The sequence below is a fragment of the Dama dama genome, chromosome 7 (assembly GCF_033118175.1).
Source record: "Dama dama isolate Ldn47 chromosome 7, ASM3311817v1, whole genome shotgun sequence".
Lineage (NCBI taxonomy): Eukaryota > Metazoa > Chordata > Mammalia > Artiodactyla > Cervidae > Dama > Dama dama.
Window position 1 is genome coordinate 33483342 of NC_083687.1, and position 10952 is coordinate 33494293.

Genomic DNA, 10952 nt, shown 5'->3' on the forward strand with positions numbered 1-10952 from the left:
GGTCATTGAGCACTTGTAATATGGCTAGTCTTGTAATATGGCTAGTCTGAAAATTTACAAATGTAAAATACACACCAGAGTTTGAAGATTTACCCTATTTAAAAAAATAGAAATGGTCATATATTTTGAAATATCAATTACATGTTGAATGTTAGTTTGGATATACTGAGTTAAGTAATATACATTATTAAAGTTAAATTTATCTGTTTCTTACTTTTTTCATTGTGACTATTAGAAGGTTTAAAATTATGTGTGTGACTTACATGTCCACATTTTATTTTATTATATAACATGGCCTTAGAGCATTACATGAACCAGACATGGACTTGTGGAGAATTCTCTAACACAGCTTGAAAAGACATGAAGAAATATCTTTGTTTTTTACTTTTCTCAGTACTAGTTACAGGGATCTAGAGATAAGCTATGTGTTTTTCTGCCTTCTGACCTGCACTATGTGGCCAGGAGGTTAGGATCGAGAATTTGAGTGGCTGGTGTCTGGTTCTGGACTTTAGATTTCCATACAGAGATGTGATTTGATTGATTAAACCTGAGTAGTCATATCAGAAAACTGAATCACAATAATCAAATTTACAGGTTGCTGATTTGCAAAAGCGAAGTGAAAGTGGTTCAGTCCTGGCCAACTCTTGGTGATCCCGTGGACTATACAGTCCATGGAATTCTCTAGGCCAGAATACTGGAGTGGGTAGACATTTCCTTCTCCAGGGGAATTTCCCAGCCCAGGGATCAGACTCAGGTTTCCAGCATTGAAGGTGGATTCTTCACCAGCTGAGTCACCAGGGAAGCCCGATTTGCAAAAAGGGACACCAATTTCTACTGACAGGAGGTTCAGTGACCTAGTAATCAAGACTCTACATAGCTCTTTTCCTGCTGGTTATGCACCCTTAGCTGAGTTTCAGATGAAGAGGCAGCTCACTGCACATGGAATCAGAACAAATTGCATGTTCTTGTTTTATTTTTTTGCCAAAATATATTTGTACGATGAAGGTGCTTTAGTTGTTCATACACTTTCAATGATTTCTTACAATTCCTATCCCCAAAGTCACACTGATGGATGGCAGGTCTAAAGTGATTTTCTATGGTTGCTAATTCACCCATCTCTAATCTTATTAGATTGCTAATTCCCAGAGGACATGACCAGTAGTAGACATAGTTTCCAAATGTTGAAAGAATGTTATTCAGTGAAATCATGGGATTATCCTTAGTCTAAAAGAATATGCCTCATGTTTCATTCATCACTGAACTTAATTTATCACATTTTTTGATTATCACATCTAAGACTGATGTCTTTAGTACATACTTCCATCTAGATGTAGTAGTATAGTAAACTTCAGAATAGTATACATACAGTCAGTTTTAGAGGGGATAAAAGGTGAGCTTATCAGCAAAAATGACATAATAATTTATTTGTTCTAATACTTTTCCTCTATTTGTTTAAACTTTTGTCATTTCACGATCTCTATTTAAAATCTCTAGTTTATCTTAAAAGTCAAAAGTGTGTCTTGTCAGTTGCTTTATTTCCATCTATATCTTTGAGTTCCCAGTTAGAAAGTGTCCTGTGCCATGACATGTGTTTAGATATTGTTACTGTAAGTAATCTAGAATTTTCATGTGCTGAAATTCATTTCTTTATTACAGCATACAAAAATAAATAAATGCTTGCTTTCTTTGAAAACTGATCATCTAAATGTCCCTCACTGTTAAGTCTATTGAGGGTTATTTGTAGCCTTAAGAGGGTCTTCTTTCTTCCCTCATTATCCCTATTCTTGAGGGTCAGACCCCCCGCCTTGCACAACCCAGAGGGGAACCTGAGTGCTTTTAAAAAACAGCCCAATTTCTCGCCTTTGGAGAAGTGAAAAGAGTGCCCCGCCCCCATCTATGAAAAGAGGGATTTGATAGAGTTTCAATGTCTTCAAATCAAAGATTTAAGTCTCTAACCCCCCATCACTCAGGACCCCCCAAGGCTTACGAACCCCCTCCCATCCCGCTCTAACTCCTTTGGACTGGCCCCAGAATCCTGGTCCCAGTCCACAGTTCCTGTGGGTCTGTACGCAGAATTCACAGAAGACCTGTGTTACTTCCCTTGCGAAGAAACAGAATTATGGTGAAAATTTAGGTGGAAACCATTTCGTTTTTGGTCCCAAAAGAAGAGAAGCATGTGCCCAACCACCCCTGAGAAAAAGAACTTTGAGGGGCAAAGGAGCGAACAGGTAATTTAGAAGAAAAACAGAAAGTGGTCTCCGACTGCCCAGGACTTCCCTAGGAGTTGGGGGAGTTGGGGACGCCTGGACGCGTAGTGTTTGTGATTGTGAACAAAATAAATGGAGAGCACGAAGCCTGAGGCTTCTCGGATCCTTTCCTGACCAAATTCGGGTGATTTGGTGTAGGGTATTTTATTATTTTCCCCCTTTTGTGAAGTAGAACAAACACAACTTGGGCGCATCGCGGCAGCTCAGAGCCTGCCAGCCAGGCGGGCGACCGGAGCACCAATCAGCGCGCGCCTGCGCTCTATATATACGGCGGCCCGGCCCAAGCGCAGCTTCATCGGCGTTTTGCCACTAGTACCCGAGTCTTAGATCTTCACCATGTCGGAGACTGCTCCTGCTGCTCCCGCTGCCGCACCTCCTGCGGAAAAGGCCCCAGTCAAGAAGAAGGCTGCTAAAAAGCCGGCTGGGGCGCGCCGGAAGGCCTCCGGGCCCCCGGTGTCCGAGCTCATCACCAAGGCTGTCGCCGCTTCCAAGGAGCGCAGCGGCGTGTCTCTGGCTGCGCTCAAGAAGGCACTGGCGGCCGCCGGCTACGATGTGGAGAAGAACAACAGCCGCATCAAGCTGGGTCTCAAGAGCCTGGTGAGCAAGGGCACCCTGGTGCAGACCAAGGGCACCGGGGCTTCCGGCTCTTTCAAGCTCAACAAGAAGGCGGCCACCGGGGAGGCCAAGCCCAAGGCGAAAAAGGCGGGCGCGGCCAAGCCCAAGAAGGCTGCCGGGGCCGCTAAGAAACCCAAGAAAGCTACGGGCGCGGCTACTCCAAAGAAAACAGCTAAGAAGACCCCGAAGAAAGCGAAGAAGCCGGCCGCAGCTGCTGTGACCAAGAAAGTGGCCAAGAGCCCCAAGAAAGCGAAGGCCGCCAAGCCCAAGAAAGCCGCCAAGAGCGCAGCGAAGGCGGTTAAGCCGAAGGCTGCTAAGCCCAAGGTTGCCAAGCCCAAGAAGGCTGCACCCAAGAAGAAGTAGGTGGTTAACCGTCTGCTTCTAAAACCCAAAACGGCTCTTTTCAGAGCCACCACTAATCTCAAAAAAAAAGAGCTGTATACTTTTTCTTTTTGGACTGTATGCTTAGCCTCTAGACTTTAAGGGTAGGTTTGCGCGGGAGTTAACAGATGGGTGGCACTACTCGAATAGCAGTAAAAGCAGGGGAGCGGTTGCTGTGAGGTTGCAGAGTTTGAACCCATTCCTGTCGGTTGCCCCTTGGCCTGCAGTGTCTTCTGTCAATCTCCTGGTCAGCAGTTGAAAGCGCTTTCCGCAGGCTTGCGTACTTGGGATTTCCGCCGGCCCCGCCCCACTCCTGTGAAGAGCAAAAACAACCACCGCTGAACTCGGCCAGTTTCTTAGTCTTATGGGATATTCCGATTGGACTAAAAACTCATTCAAAAGTCCCGCCTTGCTCGCCGGTTGGCTCACTCCTCCAGCCTGTGATTTTTCACCCTGTTTTTAATTGGATGGTGAGTGTCCTCCACCCGCGGTCTCTAATGTTTTGTTTTCTTTCTGTTGGGTTAGCCCTATTTGCTTGATAGAGAAAGGTGTTGTATTTCGGACATTTTCCAAGTTTTCCAAAGTCAACTTGCTGTCGTGGGGGCGTTGGTATTCAACCCTGGCAAAAGGGTGGGTATTGACGCCTTTGCCTCGCATTCTTAATTCCTGTTTACTCTGGCAGCAAAGGAACATTTGAAAAATGCTACAGCGGTGGCAGTGATTCTTCCACCAGAAGCAAAGCGGGACCAGGGATCTTTCTGTTGCTTGGCACTTTTTAACTTTATAAGCAAATGTGTGATGATTGACAGCATCAAAAACTACTTTTAGTCCGCCATTTTGTCCTGGCCGGTCAGTCAAGGATCCTCCTTTTTGGGAACTTCAACACCTGAAAATCGTAGATGCTTTAAACGCCTTTGTGCAATCCAAATGTTTCTACGCTAAGCAGTAAAAAATGTATATTGGTAAAGTTTTGAAACGTGTTTATATGGGACGGGGTGGCGTTTTTAATAAAGGACTTTTGTTTTCATTAACAGCGTTGTATGTGGGTTCTTTCATTTTCATGGTCTTTCTCCCGGGTAGAGAATTTCTCAAAAGACCGTTTACCGGGGCAGGGGCTTCTGCAGACCTGCAAAAGTTGCTTCTCTTGTTTTTCTTGAAGTCTTTTGTGAATGCCCTTTTGTGGTGTAAATTTTGTGGTATAAATTTGGGTTTATATACAGTTGATCCTAACACTGAACGTTTCCTGCAACTATATTTGCATAAATGAGAGATGTTCTTTACTTTCAAATAAAACATATTCATCAAAAACAAATATATTCTCTAATAAGGCTGGAAGGGAAGTTCATTCACAGAGAGCTAAGTCACTAAAAATCTCATTTTACCTAGTCTTTAGATAATTTTCAACAGTTCTCAGTTTTATCCAAGTTCTTAAATTATGTTCCCTTTATTCACAGTGGTTTCCATAGTTGACTGACGGGTCTAAAAACCCATTCACTTGAATCTAAAAATTAGCTAGTTTAACAAAAAGTCTCTTGTCACAATTTGGCTTATAAAACCTAAACTTTAACATTATTAATATTTTCAATATTCAGTTATTATAGAATATTGAGAACATCATTAATATACTTAAATAATTGGTCAAAATGACTGATTAGCCAGAAATGGCAATGCATACTGCATAAACTGCTGACTGACAATTGAAAATTCATGAAATCTTCATGTATGCTAAAAATGTAACATAAAGGTTCCTTGTAAAGCATTATTCTATTTTTTTCTATACATACTCAGTGCTTTCATGGCTGAAAAAGTAAATATCTTATTACTTCCTCTGGGCAATGCTCTAGGTATCATATTTTCTATACTTGGGGGAGATATAAAAGGTAACTTTGTGTTTCAAATCCATGCCAAAGAGAAACAGGTCCAGTACTAAATATGATTACATCATTAAAGAATTTCAGAAGGGAACAGGAATTTAGGGCACAGTGGTAACAGCAATAGTGTTTTGAGGTAGCTTTTTTTTTTTTTTTTTTCTCCTTTGGACATGCCATAAGGCAAGTGGAATCTTAGTTCCCTAACCAGGAATCAAACCCATGCCACCCTGTAGAGAGTACAGAGTTTTAACCACAAGACTGCCAGAGAAGTCTCAATATCTGGCATGTCTTGAGCACTAATTTACAAGATGCCAAGATGCCAAGCACTGTTGCTGAGCACTCTTCATTTATTTTCAAACACATTCTTGCCACAGGGCTTTGAGGTAGGTGCCATTATTACTGAGGCTTGGTCACATTAAGGACATAACTATTTACTTTCTGTTCAGTAAACCAGTATAATAAACCCTCCATGAAGAGTGCTGTTCCTCAGAAATATGGTAAGAGCCACATATGTCTTAAAAATTTTTCTAGTAGCCACATTTTAAAAAAGTAAAACAAGTAAACTCATTTCAATAATATTTAACCCACTAAAATAAAAATATTATTTCAACAATAAGGTTAAAATATTAGGAGATTTTTTAATTCTATTTTTCATACTAATTCTTTGAAATGTGGCATGTGTTTTACACTTCAGCTCATCTCAATTTAGACTAGTCACAGTTTTCATGTGCTTAATAGCCCCAAATGGCTAATGGTTACTGTTTTGAACAATATAGCTCTATAGTAAATACTGAAAGGAAGACACAAGAGAATATTTACTCTGGAGTAGAATTTAGACATTTCCAAGGAAATAATTAAAGTACACTCGGTTATTCCTAGGACCTGATGTTTCTTCTGGTCATCCTGCCCACCGCATCTCATACCAGGCTTCTGACCACAGGCATCTGATAACAGATTTTAGCAAAAGCCAGGCCACTGCAGGCCCTCCCTGTTCATCCTGAGGCAGCCCAATCTCCAGGAGTTTCTGTTGAGGAGGAAACTAGGTCTGATCATCCATTTCTGCATAATCTTATCTTATCAATCAAAAATATTTAGTTTGGGTTTGGCGTGAGACTTCCTGGCAAGGACAACTTCCTCCTCTATTAAATAGATACAGTGAGAGAACTTGCCTTTCAGTGTTGTAGCAAGTGTTATATACAATAATTTAGGTCAATTAGATCATGCAGTACTTGATCCATGGAAAACTATCAGTGTTAGTTATTAGACTGATTCTTCCAAGGAATCCATGGTTTTATTTTCTCCCTTGCAAAGGGACCTCTCTAAAGGTGGTGATATTCAGTACAGAGTGGATCAGTAACACCTATAAAGTTGTCCCAGCGAACTTACCTGGACTGAAAGTGTTCCCATTACTCAGAGTTGACTTTCAATACCCTCAATGAAGTTTCTCCTCCTGGTACATTTCTTTGACAATGGTACCATCATCCAAAGCATCATGCAAAGCAGTGCTCTATCCCAGATTATACTGTGTCTCATCCAAGACCAGTGATTCTCAACAGGGTACTCTGCTGAGGTATGCTAGAACTGAATAGTAGGAGGGCGGGGAAGGCCATATGTAATTTGGAAAAGCATAGCCAGTGCTGAGAGGCAGATTTACCCTGAAGATATGAAACTCAAGTGTCAGGCTCTGTATTTCCAAGGCCCTGGAAGGGGCCCCTGGGAGTATACTCTGTTCACTTGCTCTCATTTAAAGAAATTCTTTTAAATGTTGGCATGTTTTAATTAAGGCTGGTTAAAACCTTTATTTCCACTCTTATGTTCTCTTATGTTACAATTCACCTTTGTCTGATTATGTTGGGATATTGATGAGAATATTTAGGACTTGAGAACATTTACTGAATCTAAGTTTTGTTTGAGGTTAATGAAATATATAAAGTGATGTGTAGATTTGTTCATATATAGTTCACTTGATGTTAGCCAGTCTAAGAATGTCTTCAGGGCATACTACTTATCACCGACAAAAAGTTAATAGTGAAATTGTTAGTCACTCAGTCGTGTCTGACTGTTTGCTACCCTATGGACTTTAGTCCCCCAGGTTCCTCTGTCCTTGGATTCTCTGGAAAAGAATACTGGAGTAGATTGCCATACCCTTCTCCAGGGGATCTTCCTGACCCAGGGATAGAACCCAGGTCTGCTGCATTATAGGTAGATTCTTTACCATCTGAGCCACTGACAAACTCACCTAAATTATTGGTAAGAAATTGGACTAAATGTCATTTATCCGTGTGCCCAATAATGGGAGTGAGTACATAGTGGAGAATTGAGATGTGAAATGTATAAAGTAGAAGCTAGTCTTTGAAGAATTCTTCCAAATTTGAAAACTCACATATGAAAATTTGACAGGATTTTCCAAGTTTGAAAACGAGCCTTAAAGCGTTACTTGACATTACTTGTAGTGCTTTGAAGCTGAAATTCTTCTAAGTTATCAAGAGGATAAAACAAATTGTGATCAATCATCTTAAGCGAATACTGAATTCTCTTCCCACTGTTGACTTAATATACTCTACAGAAAATATTGAACATTTTCCTTTAAAAATGGGACCAGAGTATGCAGTCAAAAATACAAAGCATTATAGTTTTGTATTCAATTTAATAAATATGTGGCATTTTCCTGAGTTTTGTGCCAGCTACGGTTCTTTTTTTTAAAGTTTTCTCATCTACTTTGTAACTCTGTACTTATAGTTACCACGTTGTATCACCTGTAGGCCTCAGCAATGGGCCTACTCCATTGGGTACATTATTTCTATATACACGTCAATATTTTAAGTGAATATTTAAATGAGACCTTAAAACTTAGTTAGCAGTGACATTTCTCTAGACAACTCTCTGAACCTTAACAACCTCTAAGCTTTCTGCCTTTTCGTAGTTTCTAATCCTTGAGTGTTACAGTTACTTTAGGTGAAATTGTGGGTGGCTCTAAAAAGAGCCTTTTGTAAGTGCAGAGAAGAAGACAACTTTATGCCCTCTCCCCGCGGATGCGGCGAGCAAGCTGGATGTCCTTGGGCATGATGGTGACGCGCTTAGCGTGGATGGCACACAGGTTAGTGTCCTCGAAGAGCCCCACCAGGTAGGCCTCGCACGCCTCCTGCAGCGCCATCACGGCCGAGCTCTGGAAGCGCAGGTCGGTCTTGAAGTCCTGCGCGATCTCGCGCACCAGCCGCTGGAACGGCAGCTTGCGGATCAGCAGCTCGGTGGACTTCTGGTAGCGGCGGATCTCGCGCAGAGCCACGGTGCCGGGCCTGTAGCGGTGCGGCTTCTTCACGCCGCCGGTGGCCGGCGCGCTCTTGCGGGCCGCCTTGGTGGCCAGCTGCTTGCGCGGCGCCTTGCCACCGGTGGACTTGCGAGCAGTCTGCTTAGTACGAGCCATCACGAGTGATCACAAACCAAAGGTTTGCTACAAGCGAAGCTAGTTGCCTTTAAATATAGTTGGAAGCATTCTGATTGGTCTCGAAATTTTTCAAAAGTACCGCGCGATAAAACCATTGGCTAAAAAGTGACCGGAAGAGACCGGTTAATTACGAGAGCATCTGATTGGATGAATTACTTACACACGTATTTTCTATGCCTTTTTTTTTTTTTTTTTTTTAATCTAGGCGATCCGAAGGAATTTTCCTAAATTGTTTCATCTTATTGCCAACTTTAACGTACATAACAAACCATTTAGACACCATGTTAACTTTTGATTCGGTATACGAGTGGAACCTAATATTCTTAATTCTTGACACGTTCTCAAGGTTGTCAGTGTTTCTGGTCCAATCCTAAATTGAGTACAATTGTCCTTTCTCCCCCACTTTGGGTTAGCTTTAAATCTCCACCTACCAGGACTACCACTTTCTAACTTTGGTCATCAGATCTCCCCTAATTCCGAGCTTATATTCTGTAAAACTACATGCCAGGGTCCCTGGGTGGGTGATTTAAAAAATCACATGCATGCAAAGGTGGAATTGATGACATATATACACCGGATCCTGATAAAGTCCAGTTGGAAAAAAATTTAAAAATTTTGAAAGCAAAGGCAAGAGAAAACTAATCTTGGCAAGAGTAATTTCTTTGGTTTTTGCTATCCTCAAGGTTAAGTACTGCTCTAGTTTCCTTTCTCTTTATAAAGGCCCTTGTGGATTACAAAGGTTTCACCAGCTATACCCTAAAACAATGCTTGTGGAACTTTTCCGGAGTCTTTGTTTCAATGTCACTTGTCCTTTTGCAAACAGTTAACCACACACAGCATAACGTGGCTACCAGCTTTTTTTATGAAAATATGGATGGCTCTGAGAAGAGCCTTTAGGCAGCTGTTTCTTCTTTTGTCTAGGCTTTACTTCCCCTTCGCCTTGTGGTGACTCTCGGCTTTCTTTGGCAACAACACCGCCTGGATGTTGGGCAGGACGCCGCCCTGAGCGATGGTGACTTTGCCCAGCAGTTTGTTGAGTTCCTCGTCATTGCGAATGGCTAACTGCAGGTGACGCGGGATGATGCGGGTCTTCTTGTTGTCCCGGGCCGCGTTGCCCGCCAGCTCCAGAATCTCGGCCGTCAGGTACTCCAGCACCGCCGCCAAGTACACCGGAGCGCCGGCTCCAACCCGCTCGGCATAGTTGCCCTTACGGAGCAAGCGGTGCACTCGCCCGACTGGAAACTGTAAACCAGCCCGGGAAGACCGAGTTTTGGCTTTAGCTCGAGTTTTGCCTCCTTGTTTACCACGTCCAGACATAGTTACTTGCAAAACTCAACAAAACGTCTGAGCACAAGAGTAAAGGCTGGATGACCAAGGCGTGGAAAAAAACTTTTTTTAATAGACGGTAGAGGGACGCGGCAGCTAGGTTTCCTATTGGTCAAAAGTACGATGCTTCTCTATCCAATAGAAAGATAAAATGTGTATCCCTTATTTGCATAAACCACTCCCTCCAGACCTTAGTGAAATTCTACTGGTCTTACCCAATCAAAAGTGAGAAGCCTCGATTCCTCATTTGCATTGGAGCACTATAAATAAATGGTCTTTGAACTCAGGCTACTTATCTTAGTTGTGAAGGCTACCGCTTAACATTTCTAAGACAAAAACCATGCCTGAGCCATCTAAATCTGCTCCGGCTCCTAAGAAAGGTTCTAAGAAAGCCATCACTAAGGCGCAGAAGAAAGATGGCAAAAAACGCAAGCGCAGTCGTAAAGAGAGCTACTCTATTTATGTGTACAAAGTTCTGAAGCAGGTCCATCCAGATACTGGCATCTCATCTAAAGCCATGGGTATCATGAATTCCTTCGTGAACGACATTTTTGAGCGCATCGCGGGCGAGGCGTCACGCCTGGCGCATTACAACAAGCGCTCGACCATCACATCCAGGGAAATCCAGACGGCCGTGCGCCTGTTGCTACCCGGGGAGCTGGCCAAGCATGCTGTCTCTGAGGGTACGAAGGCCGTTACCAAATACACCAGCTCCAAATGAGTGCCTGCAATAGGCACTTAATCCAAAGGCTCTTTTCAGAGCCACTCACTTTATCGAAGAAGGACTGTAACTGCCGTTTTTTTGCAGGGTAAATGCAATTCTGTCCTACTGACTAGATTTAAGAACCTACTCTAGTGAGGTTAATAGTTGAAGCAATTTTGGAACTAGAACCTCTAGTTACTTGAAAGGTCTCTTGGCATTAAAGACACATTCCTCAAAAGACACATTCTCCCGTTTCCCATGGACTAAACATCCAGATGCTTGGAAATGCTCACTCTTTTCCGCGAAGCCTCTTAAAATTTTTGATGGTGATTAGAATTTTCCTC

At 42.5% G+C, this 10952-nt stretch overlaps 3 protein-coding genes across 3 annotated transcripts; 2 read left to right on the top strand and 1 right to left on the bottom strand.

Annotated features, from left to right (window-relative positions):
• Positions 1-2563: 2563 nt before the first annotated feature.
• Positions 2564-4294, top strand: H1-2 (H1.2 linker histone, cluster member). The gene has a single exon (XM_061147431.1). The coding sequence runs from the start codon at positions 2604-2606 to the stop codon at positions 3243-3245; it is 642 nt and encodes a 213-aa protein (XP_061003414.1). The 5' UTR covers positions 2564-2603; the 3' UTR covers positions 3246-4294.
• Positions 4295-9394: 5100 nt separating this feature from the next.
• On the bottom strand, positions 9395-9945 carry LOC133059844 (histone H2A type 1-like). The gene has a single exon (XM_061147442.1). It carries the CDS (start codon positions 9894-9896, stop codon positions 9504-9506), a length of 393 nt encoding a protein of 130 aa, XP_061003425.1. The 5' UTR covers positions 9897-9945; the 3' UTR covers positions 9395-9503.
• Positions 9946-10203: 258 nt separating this feature from the next.
• On the top strand, positions 10204-10626 carry LOC133059850 (histone H2B type 1-B). The gene has a single exon (XM_061147448.1). It carries the CDS (start codon positions 10246-10248, stop codon positions 10624-10626), a length of 381 nt encoding a protein of 126 aa, XP_061003431.1. The 5' UTR covers positions 10204-10245.
• The last annotated feature ends 326 nt before the right edge of the window (positions 10627-10952 follow it).